The 15,054-nt window shown below is 38.7% G+C and overlaps 1 protein-coding gene across 1 annotated transcript in view; it reads right to left on the reverse strand.

Annotated features, from left to right (window-relative positions):
• Positions 1–15,054, reverse strand: part of Rad17 (RAD17 checkpoint clamp loader component) — a 31,564-nt gene that overhangs the window by 12,686 nt on the left and 3,824 nt on the right. Inside the window, exons 3-10 of the mRNA XM_032898737.1 lie at positions 14,444–14,698; positions 12,908–12,991; positions 8,149–8,305; positions 5,344–5,480; positions 4,940–4,992; positions 4,689–4,814; positions 4,157–4,226; positions 1,993–2,104 (exon numbers count right to left, since the gene is read on the reverse strand). Of these exons, the coding sequence (XP_032754628.1) occupies positions 1,993–2,104; positions 4,157–4,226; positions 4,689–4,814; positions 4,940–4,992; positions 5,344–5,480; positions 8,149–8,305; positions 12,908–12,991; positions 14,444–14,698 (994 nt within the window). The remainder of the gene's footprint in view (positions 1–1,992; positions 2,105–4,156; positions 4,227–4,688; positions 4,815–4,939; positions 4,993–5,343; positions 5,481–8,148; positions 8,306–12,907; positions 12,992–14,443; positions 14,699–15,054) is intronic.

The raw sequence follows: 15,054 nt of genomic DNA on the forward strand, positions 1-15,054 counted from the left end.
TCAAACTGTCCACGGATGTCCACTCACACATCATGGTATGGATGTGCCAACATATATACACATACAATAAATAAGAGTAATGAAAACAAAGTAAGTGATTTTCATAATATTCTTATAAATTCTGGTGAACATTATTTTCCTCTCTTCTTAAACCTTCTGAGTTCAGAACAATAATGTATTAACGGATCAGGACTCCAAATTGTCTCCCTTTAGATTTCCTAATACCTGTACCGAATCTAAGCGCTTCTGTATCTGAACAGATCAGCAGCACACAGACTGCTTTAGTTGTGTTAGGACACCATTTTTTTTTAATGGCACACACACACACACACACACACACACACACACACACACACACACACACACACACACACTAATAGACTTGGTACGACTGTGAGTAAGAACACTGGGATTTCAGATGGATTGAGTGATCAATAGATAACTTTTTTCCTCAAGGTCAGTTCTTCAATGTAAACAATGTTTATGCTTACTGGTAAGTACTATGCAGTATTGCTTTACTATGTCATGTGTATGGATCCTTTTTGTATCTAATGGAGGAAATAAATTTATTAAACATACAAATTATTAAAAAGTTCAAAAGTAAATATAATTAGGTACAATACTTTTTTTTTTTCTTTTTTTCGGAGCTGGGGACTGAACCCAGGGCCTTGCGCTTGCTAGGCAAGTGCTCTACCACTGAGCTAAATCCCCAACCCCTAGGTACAATACTTTAAAACCTATTAAGTCATTTATACAGATTCTACTATGTACGAAGCATTCTAATAAAAAATCTATACCTATCATCTCATCAATCCTTAACACAACTCATGTAAAAGGCAAGAAGATGAAAGCGCAGAAAGATGTCATCTTTCACATATGCAAGCTAAACTCTCCTTAGCCAACGTTATAAATACGAGAGAGAGAAGGGGGTGCCACAGTCAGCATGTGAAGGTGTGCTATAACCACCTGTAGCTCCAGTTCCAATTCTGGGCTCCACGGGCACTTGCATTTAAGCACACAAACCCACAGAGAGAGACATACACATAATTAAATAACACTATTCTGTAGGGTTGGTCAGGCTGGGGATTGAGGCAAAAAAGAAAAAGAAAAAAAAAATTACAAGGTAAAACCAACCCAGAAAGTAGTCTAGACCTATTACCATATATACAGACACAGATAGACAGACAGACAGACACACACACACAGATGTCAAAGATGATTTGTTTCCCAGGATGGCTAGCAGAAGATTTTATTTACTTATTTTCTTTATTTTTGACACAGGGTCTCTCTACATATCCCTGGCTGTCTTGGAACTTTCAAGGTAGACTATCCTGGCCTTGAACTCAGAGATCCACTGCCTATGCCTTTTGAGTCCTAGAACTACAGGCAAGTGCCACCTGATCTTATCAGTACTTAGTGAAATGCAAAATTTATAAGTTATGAATTGTTTTACTTCTAGAATATTCTATAATAGAATAGAATATTAGGAAGGACCACCTCATGTCTAGTTTAGGCTGACAACAGACAGTTCAGTGGCAAATACCTGTCCACCAAATGGAAGACCCTGGCCTTGATCCCTCGGCATTCCATGAAAAAGGTTAATTTGATTATTTTATGACTGCTTAAGAGACAGTCACCCGGGCTGGAGAGATGGCTCAGCGGTTAAGAGCACCCGACTACTATTCCAGAGGTCCTGAGTTCAATTCCCAGCAACCACATGGTGGCTCACAACCATTGTAAAGAGATCCGATGCCCTCTTCTGGTGTATCTGAAGACAGCTACAGTGTACTTATATATAATAAATGAATAAATCTTAAAAAAAAAAAAAAAAAGAGAGAGACAGTCACCCATCAGTGTCCTATAAATGTGTCTTCTCTAGTCAGTTACCTTTTTTTTTTTTTTTTTTCCCAGAGCTGGGGACCAAACCCAGGGCCTTGCGTTTGCTAGGCAAGCGCTCTACCACTGAGCTAAATCCCCAACCCCATTAGTTACCTTTTGAAGAAGAAAACTGCAGGCTGTTTATTGCACTTCTGATATCACCAGAACATCCTTGACAGAGCAACTCCAAAGAAGCTTTATTAGGAACAGTAATTTTTTCTCCATTCTAAAGGATGAAAGTAAATTTTAGAAAACTGTTTTGTTAAAAACACAAATACAAACACACAAACTAAAACCCATTTTGAGAACTTAGTAACATGGCTATAAGTCACCAGCTTGTGGGAAGCTGGGAAAAAGAATCCTAAATTCTAACCTAGGGTTACCTAGGGAGATCTTTTTTATCAAAACAAACGACAAACAACAACACCAAAAAAAAAAAAAAAACAAAAAAAACCCTGAGTGTTAAACACCTGTCTGTCTATGAATGATGTGTCAACATCTTAGCATAAGATATAATTCTAAGAGAATTAAATAGCATTTACCTAATTATAGTAGCTGAAATTTTAAGTTTCTATTTTCTTTCTTATTCTATATAAATGCATATATACATGTTTAAGACCAATGTTTACATTGTAAGATATGTATGTAAGTTCACATATATTATATAATGCATATTCCATCAACTTAGCATAGTATTTGTACTGTGAAACACATTATCTGCACTATCTCTTTATAAAGTTCTTAGTTCACGACAGAATATATTCGGGTTGACTCTTTAGTCTATCCCACATCAGATATCATAACAACTAATTACCACAGAAAAAACAGAACTATAGTATAATCCTTCCATTTACATATTTGCTTTATTATTAATCAAGGTGCTCCAAACATTTTTTTCTAAGTGTTATTTTTTTTTTTTTGATTCTTTTTTTTCGGAGCTGGGGACCGAACCCAGGGCCTTGCGCTTCCTAGGCAAGCGCTCTACCACTGAGCTAAATCCCCAACCCCCTAAGTGTTATTTCTTTAATTTGATATGTATGTATGCACGTGTGTGCCTAGTGCTCTCAGCAGTCATCAGAAGACAGCATCAGATCCTTTGAAACTGGAGTTGCAAACAGTTGTGAGCTCTGAGGTGCTGGGAACTGATCCAGGTCCTCTGAAATAGCAGGCAGTGCTCTTAAAACACTGAGACAGCTCTTCAGTCCTCAGAAATTCCTTATAAAATTATCTTCCCTAATCAAATGTTGTCATACGAGTGACATATAGTGAGTACCTTTCCAGACATTTTGTCTGCATGTATCTGTAAACATATTTGACATCTCTAATCTCTGAATGCAAATATTCAGAGTTAATATTTTTTTTTTCTTTTTTTCGGAGCTGGGGACCGAACCCAGGCTAGGCAAGCGCTCTACCACTGAGCTAAATCCCCAACCCCAGAGTTAATATTTTTAAGGTAGAATAACAATATTTGCTTTCTGTAAGTTTAGTTTCTTACCTAATACCGTCTAAGATAAGTTTTATAGCTTTAAATCTTTAAAGGTTTAAAATAAACCTTTAAAAGGTTATTTATTGAGGGGCTGGTACTATGGGTCAGTATGTAAAGAGACTTGCTGCTGAGCCTGACGACCTCAGTTCTACCCCAGGACCCACATGGTGGGAGAAGAGTTAGCTCCTGTAAGTTGTCCTCTGATCTCCATGTGTCCTGTGGCACACACACACTCTTCATACGCAAAGATACATGAAAACAAAATCGACAAAAATGTAATAACACTTTAAATAGTGTTATTGATATCCTTAACAAATATTTTCCCCAATAAGAAAAAATTACATATGGGGTGGGGGGATTAATGTAGGAGCAGAGTTTTTGCCTGAGGGAAGCACCTGGGTTCGGTCCCCAGCCCAGAAAAAAAAAAAAAAAAAAAAAAAAAAAAAAAAAAAAAATTACATTAATGTATAGTTTTAGTATATAACTTTTTTTGGCAGGGCTGGGGACTAAAACCAGACCCTTTCACAAACTATGCAAAGTTCTCTCTCTCTCTCTCTCTCTCTCTCTCTCTCTCTCTCTCTCACACACACACACACACACACACACACACACACACACACACACACACACACACACACACACACAGAGACAGAGAACACTAAGACGATACTTCTATAGCAGTAGAGTAGTAGAGTGTCCTCTGAAATGTAATCCATCAAACTATTTCCCAAGTGACATGCTATATAAATTGTGCTCTCCATAGCTACAAATTAAGTCATAAATTAGACTCACCTTACTAGCTTCTATAGTCACAATTCGATTAAGAAATTTCATCATAATTGTTGGTGCCACAGGGTTGAAACTGAAAGAACAAAAGATGCTTAAATGATTAATTTAAAAATAGTCTGTGGGGGTTAGATAGATGGCTCAGTGGTTAAGAACACTGACTGTTCTTCCGGAGGTCCTGAGTTCAATTCCCAGCAACTACATGGTGGCTCACAACCAACTGTAATGGGATCTGATGCCCTCTTCTGGTGTGTCTGAAGACAGCTACAGCATATGAATATATGAAAGGAAAGGTCCTCCTCCAAAATCTGGGGAGCATGGCCTCAAAAAACAAACAAACAAACAAACAAACAGTCTGTGAATATTAAAAGCAAATTTCTTAGTTGGGCAGAGGTGGTGCATGCCTTTAATTCTAGCACTATGGAGGCAGAGGCAGGTGATCTGTGAGTTCGAGGCCAACCTGGTTTATAGCATGAGTTTCAGGACAGTCAGGGCTACAGAGAAACACAATCAAAATAAACAAACAAAAATTTCTTACCTAATATTTGAAACAGAACACTCTTCTTGAATGTTTTTGGGAAAGAGTAACCGATGATTACTATCTCCACTGACACTGTCAGAGACTATAAATACAAGAGGACACCGGCCGATGTGCATATACTTCCTAAAAGAACAAAATAATGTTGAAATTGAAGCAATTTAGTATGCTCATGCTAGGCAAATACTCTACAGTTATAACCCCCACCCCTAATGTGGGGTTTGAGGACACTGGGCTTCACTGACACCTACCTTAGAATTTCATGTAAAGCATTAGCATCTCGATAAAATTGGTTAGGTAGATCCTACAGAACATATGGGACAAATATTAGCTCAGTGATATTTTGTTGCATATTTAAACATATTATTTGTCAAGGAAAAACACTATTTATCCAATGTATCTTGATCAGAATTTTCAGAGAAATTAAAGGAACTGAATAGTCACTGAGGAAGTTAACATCCCATAGACTTCCTCTGCTTTTCCATACAGATGGCACTGCAGTTGAAAACTATGCTCACATACAGCTACTCTACTTTATCTATGCTATTCTACCTACGTTCACTGAAAGAGCCTTCAGGTCTCTATGAAAAGACTACTATTAATGCATCTCACAATTGTTTGCATACAGCTCTAGCAAGATCTGAGAAGTCCTTACCTCAACCAGAATTATCTTCTTATCTGTTGTCAGGGCATCTCCAAGCATCTGCAATTTGTTGTACTTGGTGGCTCTTAACAGAAAGTCATTGAAGACTGCTATCTGAGATTGGTATGGAATGACAGAGAAGTTTGACTCTGGAAGGAAACATTCATCACTTCATTATTTCAAATTGTATTACATTAATATTATACATATAGACAAATTAACTTTATTATACAACTTGCAAAACTGAAAAATATCTTGAAATTATTTGAAGTGGTTTTAATAGAAAATATCATTTCAAAGACTAGTATCTTAATGGATAATAGTAACTTTTCTATACCTATGAAAGTAACATGTAGTTAATTTACTTGGGAGGCAGAGGCAGGTGAGTTTGGGCCAGCCTGGTCTATGAAGCAAGTTCCAGGGGAAAAAAAGTAGCTGTTGGGCTGGAGTGATTGCTCAGCAGTTAAGAGCACTGCTGCTGCTCTTTGAGAGGACCTAAAAATAAAGATAACAATAAAACCCATTCTTAAGAAAAAGGAAAAAGCTACTAATTGCTTTGGTCACAGAACACAGAGCTACCAAATAGGAAACAACATATATGTTTCCTTCCTGCTGGCTAGCTTGCGCAATAAGCAGGGTGCTGTGGGAGAGCTATCAAGTCTTACTCAGTTACGGACCCTATGGGCTATTACCACTTAGGCAGAAAGTATTCAGTAGTGTAACAGTGTTGAGTCTGCTGTAGGGGCTCTAACTGCTTCATAGTTGGATCTGTGGATCAACTTAGGCAGAAACTATTCAGTAGTGTAACAGTGTTGAGTCTGCTGTAGGGGCTCTAACTGCTTCATAGTTGGATCTTCATAGTGTGGATCAGAAAAGAATACAAGTAATTCAAAGTGTGACTTACTTATTACAATAATACAAAGCAATATAAACCAACTAAAAGCTCATTGCTGGGGAAAGTCATAGACCACAGTGGAGAAGCCACTGCTCTGTTTTGCTAAAGGGCTATATGTCCATTAAATCCTATTCTAAATAATTATGCTTATACCCACAGATTAGTATAGCCACCAGCTTGCTGGAGAAGCCTTCAGTATACAGTGGAATATAGAGTCTCATAACTGGCTAAAGTAATTAAAAGGGATTCTTGAATGTGCAGCTATAAAAGGAACATTCTTATCACCCCTCCAAGGCTCAGGGAATATCGTGGAAATGGAAGGAAGGAATGGAGGTGGAACGCTATCTTCAGATTAGGAGATCGCTACTGAATTTTTTTTTTTTAAATTTAAGATTTTGTTTATTTTATATGAGTACACTGTAGCTGTCTTCATGCAACCAGAAGAGGGCATCAGATCCCATTACAGCAAGCATAGGAGTTTGGCCACTCCCAGTTTAGAAACTCACAGCATCAGTAAAAAATGAAGGCTAGGGCTGGAGAGATGGCTCAGTGGTTAAGAGCACTGACTGCTCTTCTAGAGGTCCTGAGTTCAAATCCCGGCAACCACATGGTGGCTCACAACCATCTATAATGAGATCTGGTGTCCTCCTCTGGTGTGTCTGAAGACAGTGACAGTGTACTTATATATAATAAAAATTAATAAATCTTAAAAAAATTATATAAAAAAATTTGGCTAAGATGACAGTGGTTAAGCCTGGGGGCTGGAGAGATGGCCAGTGGTTAAGAGTACTTTCCAGAGATCCTGAGTTCAAATCCCAGCAACCACATGGTGGCTCACAACCATCTGTAATGAGATCTGATGCCCTCTTCTTGTGTATCTGAAGACAGCGACAGTGTACTTATATAATAAATAAATAAATAAATAAATAAATCTTACTATAAAAAAATATATATGCCTATGAGTAAAGCTATAGTGTAAAAGTTTGAACTTGTTACTATCATTTTTTAATGTTTAAAGCTCCCTCCAAATTCTAAAGACTCTTTGCCTTATGTTTCTGATTTGTTCTTGGTTTGTTTGTTTGTTTGTTTTGGGGGGTGTTAATATTTGAGACATGTAGCTATGTAGCTGCCCTGAACAATCTAGACTAGTCTGCCCTAGAACTCAGAGACCCGTCCCCTAAGTGCTAGGATAAAGTCATGCCACCATGTTCTGAAGTGATTTTATTCTAACAAGTATTTAATTGTAAATAAATTGTAAGCTATTTGAGAGGTAAGGCTTGATTTACACTGAAACTTAAGACCTTATAGTGTAAACTCCCATCAATAATGAAACCTGAGATCCTGCTAATCTAGTCTGGGGCCACAGGCCTATCATCCTGGTACTTGGGAGGTGGAAACAGAAGGATCCGGAGTTTGGGACAACACTAAGTACGTAAATCTCAAAACAGCAAACGCTGGGTGGATGAGATGGCTCAGAGGGTAAAGGTACTGACTTTTATCCCGAGAACCTACAGTGGAAGGAGAGAACAGACTTTCACATGTAAGCCATGGCATGTCCATGTTGTGCATATACATGTGTACATACATACACATAGACACATAATCAATCAATCAATAAATTTAAAAAAAAGAAAAATCAGCTTCTATCTTTAAAAAAAAAAAAGGGGTTGGGGATTTAGCTCAGTGGTAGAGCGTTTGTCTAGCAAGCGCAAGGCCTTGAGTTCGGTCCCCAGCTCCGGGGGGAAAAAAAAACAGTTCAAATTTAACTTTCTAGGAATCCCATTGTCCTATCTGGATGTCTGTCTCTTTCTCGTCAAACTGACAGCTTGGGAGAAAATGTGTTCTTACTGTCTGACCCGGAAGTGCCATCAAGTACAGCTTTCTGTGTGTGTGTCCTCCAGCATCTTCAAAGCAAACCTTACCTGAATTAAATAGCTCCTTGTAGTCATCTTTTTGGAAGTCTTGTAAAATGGGATTAACCCATTCTTGTACTTGAATCCCAAGCTCCTTTGACAGTATTTTTATAGTAGTTGTCTTTCCACATCCTGGAGGACCTGTTATTAATAAAATAGACCCACCCTAAAACCAAATACAAACATTAATTAAAAACAATTACTACAATGGTACACAATTTTCAAATTTTTCTTAGTTCTTATTATCTCATAAAGGTCTATTAAATATCTTATATAAATTTCAAAACTAAACCTTGTAATTGAGAGGATTGTTTTCTTCTGAAAATTCCTCAAGTCCTATATTATATATTTCTCAAAGACAACTTAATAACTAAATTAAAACAATTAAACTTTAGCTAAACAAAAGGCACAGGATTTGAAACAAAATTCTTAGAAGTTAGATTATCCTAACACTGACATACCTCACACTGACATACATGCAGGCAAAACACCAATGCACATGAAGTAAAAATAAACAAACAAAAATGTATTTAAAAAAAAAAAAAAAAGCATGTACTTTAGCCAGCTGTGGAGGCACACACCTTCAGTTGAGCTAACCTAATCTTAACCCTAACCCAAAACTCTTGGAAGGCAGAGGCACTGATTTCTGAGTTCAAGGCCAGCCACACTACAGACAAGTTTCAGGACAGTCAAGGCTACATAGAAAAACCTTATCTCAAAAAACAAAAGAAGGGGGGAAAATACACTCTAGTAACAAGAGAATCCTGTGAGGAAATAAAGTAGACCCTGAATAATCTAAACCATTAACTGTGGATATGAAGATGACCAAACCAAACCTTAAAAGCCTCTGCTCTAAGAGGCACACCAGAGCCACGAGTGGTTGTTCTCACCTACAGTCCCAACAGCTAGAAGGCTGAGTTGGAAGAAGAGCTGTGAGTTCAAGGCCAGTCTGAACTACATAGTTCCAGGCCAGCACAGGCTACAATGTGAGACCATGCCTCAAACTTTAAAACTGGGTGTGTGTGTGTGGGGAAGATCTCTAGGATCAAGCCCTTGTACACAAGCAAAAATGAGGAGAATCTGTTCCTTTCAAAACAACTTTTTAGCTCAGAAGTTGAAAATTGAAAGGAAGCTCTAATGTAAACAATGATGTGGTCTGTTAAAGACAGGTCAATGGAGGTTCATCAATATTAATGCTAACAAATGTTCCACTTACTTGGAGATATTAATAGGGCACAGGGTACAGGAATCTCTAGGTGTGCTATGAGCTTAAAATGTCTTTAAAAGTCTATTTAAAAATTAAAGGTAGGCTGGAGAGATGTCTCGGTGGCTAAAAGCACTGAATTCTTTTCCAGAGGACCTGGGTTCCATTCTCTTTAACTACACGGTGGGTGACAACTGTCTATAACCCCAGTTCCAGAGGACTGATGCCTCCTCTGGCCTCTGTGGCTACTCTAGCACACATATAACGCACACATAAGCAATCAGACAAAACACTAATGCACATAAAATAAAAATAAATCTTTATTTAAAAAATGATAGGGTAAGATTTTAAATTTATCCTGCTTTTCCAGTTGGAACTATATTTTAGGTAACTAAACAGCCTTAGCTACCAATAGCAGACTTTTCTTTTATAGAAAGCCATCTGCTAATAATTATAGAAATAATAAAATATTTTCAAAGTAGCCATTTTATAACCCTAATTAGTGGCTCAGGAAGGGTCTGAAAAAAAAACCATGTAGGATCACTGTTGCAAGATAACTGATGACACTATGAACCCTGAGATTATGTTGTTTACTGGGAAAACCTGTTTCTAACTGTGGTGTAGCTCAGCCCTAGCTTTTTTTTTTTTTTTTTTTTTTTTCTTTTTTTTTTCGGAGCTGGGGACCGAACCCAGGGCCTTGCGCTTGCTAGGCAGTGCTCTACCACTGAGCTAAATCCCCAACCCCATCAGCCCTAGCTTTAATCCAAGAGCTTTCTGCTGATTGTAAACAGAATCACATAAAGTCAACCATAGGTCAAGAGGCAAGCAACCAGTTGCCAGGGAATGAACATAGGAAGAACCATGGAGAGTGGGAAGAAATCAGGAGGACAGATGCAGAGGAAGGAAGGAAGGAAGGACATTTAGTCTGAGGGTTTTTGAGACAGCCCGAAGAGCTTCCTTTTCCTCTTGCAATGTCAGATGAGGAGGAAGGTCAGCTGGGCGCTTTCTCTGCGTCCCTGAGCTACCAGGTTTTCACCCCAGCATCTGGCCCTTCAGTCTTTATTGGTTAAATCAAACAACTGAGATTCTGTTATCAAACACAGTGGAAGCTTGGTGCTAGGCTCATGGCTGCACTCAGAAGTCTAAGGTACTGAGATTCATGAGCCCAGGAGTTCAAGCCTCACCTGGGGAATGCAGTGAAATCCCAACTCCAGCAATAACAAAGCTCTGAGGATGAAGCTCTGTGGTAGAGTACCTGCCTGGCTGACTTAAGACAGTGGATGACCCTAGCATGGCAAAGAGAAAACAAAAAAGCAAACAGAGAAGCAGCACCATTTACTTTCTAATGCATTATAATACAAAACATCCATCATGGCAGACTCATAATGAAATGTTCTATCTGAATCTAATCAAGCCTAGACTCTTAGCTACTCAGGAGGCTGAGCTGAGAATATTTAAGCCCAGGAGTTTGATTCTAGCCTGGGTAATAGAGCGAGATCATCTCTTAAAGAGGAAAAACAAGTTTTGGAAAATACAAATGCAGGACACACTGTCAGAGAAAACAAGCCAACATACACAAACCCAAGTATAAGGCTCATGCTGCCAACAGGCCTGGCCTCTTCAATTAAGTCAATATCTTATACTGACAGAAAAACTAAAAAGACACAGATTGTTATATGATTAAGAAAAGGAGGGGTTGGGGATTTAGCTCAGTGGTAGAGCGCTTGCCTAGCAAGTGCCTAGCAAGCGCAAGGCCCTGGGTTCCGTCCCCAGTTCCGAAAAAAAGAAAAGAAAAGGAAACAAAGACTGAGAGACACAGCAATCAAACGCAATGCCTGGTTCTTGGTTCGGTTCTAGCTGAAACATACCAGCTGCAGAAAGCATTTTGAGGACAGGTAACACTGTACCCTGTGATTTTTAAAAAGGAGAATATGGCATATATAATAAATTAGGAATAAAAGTTTAAAGTGAGGCCCAGAGCACTCAAGAAAAACAAAAGGTTACCGTGAGGTATAATGTATAATCTCAAGTCTGGCTGAAATGCCAGGGTTTCTGTTGTTTCAAGACAGGGTTTCAACTATGGTAGTCATGGCTGGCCTGGAACCTAATAAACCAGGCTGGCCTTGAACTCAAGCAATTCAATTCACCTTGACTCTGATTCCTGAGTACTGGCACTGAAGGTGTGCACCAACACACCTAACTGAAATGTCAGGCTTTTATTTTGTTTTATGCATGTTATAGCATATACCAATACCTTCTTCTCCTTTTTTTTTTTTTTTTTTTTTTTTTTTTTTCGAGCTGGGGACCGAACCCAGGGCCTTGTGCTTGCTAGGCAAACGCTCTACCACTGAGCTAAACCCCCAACCCTCCCCCCTTTTTTTTTTGACTGTCCTAGAACTTCCTCTGTTGATTAGGCTGGACTCGAACTTATAGGGATCCCCATGACTCTACCTCATGACTGCTGAGATTAAAGATCTGTGCCACCACTACCACCTAGAGTCAGCTTTAATTTAATATAAAGAACTTACAAAAAAAGGAGAGCTACATTGTGGAGACACAAATGCTTCTATTTTCCTATGTGTTTAAAGATTCTAAAGAGGAAGAGAAAATAGTCTACCTTTTAAGGAGGGGCTAAGAATAATTGTGGAATAAGGAAGTGAAACAAAACCTCAAGTTAACATTAATGAGGGCTTTTTCCAGATATAGTTTTTTTTAAACCACTACTATGTATATTGACTGCTTGCTTCACTGTGAAATACTATGAAATAATGAGATATGCTAAAGTCACTAGCACTCCACTGGATCACTATATGCCTTTGGCTGACGTTGGAACGTAATGGGAAGAGGGAGGCAAATAAGGGGAAACTTTCAAGCCTTGGAGTTTTTTAAAATAAGGCAAACAAAGGGTTGGGGATTTAGCTCAGTGGTAGAGCGCTTGCCTAGCATGCGCAAGGCCCTGGATTCGGTCCCCAGCTCCGAAAAAAAGAAAAGAAAAAAAAAAAAAATAAGGCAAACAAATACATTCATTTATAGTTATTCACTGTGGGGAGGCATGATTGTGGCCCAAGATGATGTCAAAGGACAACTGTAGGAATTGATTCTGTCCTTATAACATGTGGTACCCAGGGACTGAACTCAAGTTGTCCAGCTCTCTGAATCATCTTCTAGCTCCTCTCTGAGGCTTTTAGAGAGGATGGAAACAACAGATCAGGTTGTTGAAGGTAATATGAAGATGTATAAACAAAATGATCATAAAGACTGGCCTCTTGCCAGGCATGGTGGCTCGTGTTGATCCCTGAGCGTGGATGAGGCAGAAGGATCATCATGAATTTAGATCACCCTAGGGTTCACACCCGATCAGCTCCCTCGAGCTATATAATGAGCACACCTTTAACCCCAGCATTCTGAACACAGAAGCAGGCCGACCTCTTGTTAATTTGAAGCCATCCTGGCCGGCCAGGGTTACATAGTGAGACTTTGTCTCAAAACAGAAGAAGAAAAATAAGATTAGCATTGTATAATTCAGAGAATGAAGGACTAAATATTTTAAATGCATTCACTTACCTGTTTCGGTTTCACTTCTAAGACTTGAGTTTTTAACCAGGTTTCAACTTCTTCAATTTTCTTTTTATGGACAGCAAGCTCATGCTAAGATAAAAACTTGAGGTTAAAAACATTTCAAAACATTTTTAGCCTGTTAGCAGCTTTTAATATGAATGTTTTAGTGAACAAAAAAAGTTACAAGATGGGTTGAAGAGATAGTTCAACAGTTAAAAGCACTTGCTGCTCTTCCAGAGGACCGGGTTGATTCCCTGTAACTACATGGTGATCCACAGCCATTTTTAACTCTAGTTCCAGAGGATTCGATACTCTCCACCTCTGTGTGGACCAGCACACAAGTGGTAAACATGCAGACAAAACACTCACACATAAATGAATAAATTAAAAAATGTTTGTAACCCATAAAGAAGGGGAGGGGGAGGGATTAGGGGGATGTTTGCTCAGAAACCGGGAAAGGGAATAACACTCGAAATGTAAATAAGAAATACTCAAGTTAATAAAAAAAAAAGTTTGTAAAACAGTAATGTTCTATGTTATAATAGAGCCTTTCAAATATATTTATGCTTCTTTACTAAGCTTTTATGCTTATTTCTATTTTATACTTTATTATATTTTTATGCTTATTAATTTGCTTTGAGGAAGTTGCCAACAACTTGTAGAAGTCTGTTCTTTCCTCCATCATGTACCTGCCTGGACTCTTAGCCATCTCATCAGCTCAATTTTCTTATATTATTCATTTTATAAGAATTGGTGTTTTGGGGGTTGGGGATTTGGCTCAGTGGTAGAGCGCTTGCCCAGAAAGTGCAAGGCCCTGGGTTCGGTCCCCAGCTCCGGTAAAAAAAAAAAAAAAGAATTAGTGTTTTGCCCACATTTGTATGTCAATGCAATAGGCCAGGTACACTCAGAGGCCATCAGATCCTCTGGAACTGTAGTTACAGATGTTGTAAGCTGTCCTGTGAGTGCTCAGAATGGCACCTGGGTCATCTGGAAAAGCAGCCAGTGCTCTTAACTGCTGAGGCATCTCCCCAGCCCCTTAGTTTTATACTATTATGGAAAAACCCTATTCTCATGCTGATACACTGCATGGTAATTTTTTGGTACTTCTGTCTATCATGAAACTTCTAAAAAAAAAAAAACCTAGCAATATATTTTGGGGAAGAAACAGAAAGGGTACTACATTTGTAAATGTAGTCTAGGGTAAAGACAGAGAAAAGAAGCTACAACTATAGAATAACTTGGTAGTGTCACAGCCTTTACACATAAAAAGGATAAAACAGTGGTTTTTCTTCTCTACTACATTTTACTTACTTATTCTGTGACTGGGTCTCTCTATATAGCCCTGGCTTTCCTGGGCTTGCTATGTAGTTAAGGCTGGCCTTGAATTCACTAGGTTGACCAGCCTCCTGAGTGATGGGATTAAATACGGGGGCTACCATGCCAAGCTAAAAAGATTCTTAAAAATAAGACTCTGAAAATGCCCTCTTTGTTATCCAAGCTCATCCATCCTAAACTGCAGACACGTTTGTAGTCAGTGCACACCTGAGTTTCTGGTTTATACTTATCCACCCATGGCTCATCGTCAGACAGATATTCTTTTGACGTTTCTAGACCATTAGTCTGTTCTAAAGGCAGCCTTCCTCTTTTCCTAGCAGACAATCTGTTACTTTCTAATGTGGAGGGCAAGTATTTTCTTCTGTGACTGGAGTTATTCAAACTTAGAGATGAAACGGTGATGGTGGTGACAGCAGTGTTCGCTGAAAAGTCATCAAATGCCGGATCTACCCAGTCTGTTACCTGAGAAGAAACAAAACTACAATTACTACAGTTTTTACATCTATTCCCTCTACAACTGAACTACTTCAGATTCTGACTGTAGCCCTTAAAGTTCTGCAAATTATCTATCTGCCTGAAACAGGGTCCTGCTCACATGTGGTCCACATATAGACATGCAGCCAAAACAGCCATGTGCATAAAATAAGACAATTAAAATGTAAATATTAAAAGTGCTTAATTTAAGAAGCAGAAAGAGCAAGATACAGCTAAGCAGTACAGCACTCCCTATTAATGCCCAAAGGCCTGGCTCAATCCTCCTGCATGGAAAAAGCAATGCTATTTGACATTCACAAACTGGGCTAGGGATGGTGGCACAT

Source organism: Rattus rattus, chromosome 3 (assembly GCF_011064425.1).
Source record: "Rattus rattus isolate New Zealand chromosome 3, Rrattus_CSIRO_v1, whole genome shotgun sequence".
NCBI lineage: Eukaryota > Metazoa > Chordata > Mammalia > Rodentia > Muridae > Rattus > Rattus rattus.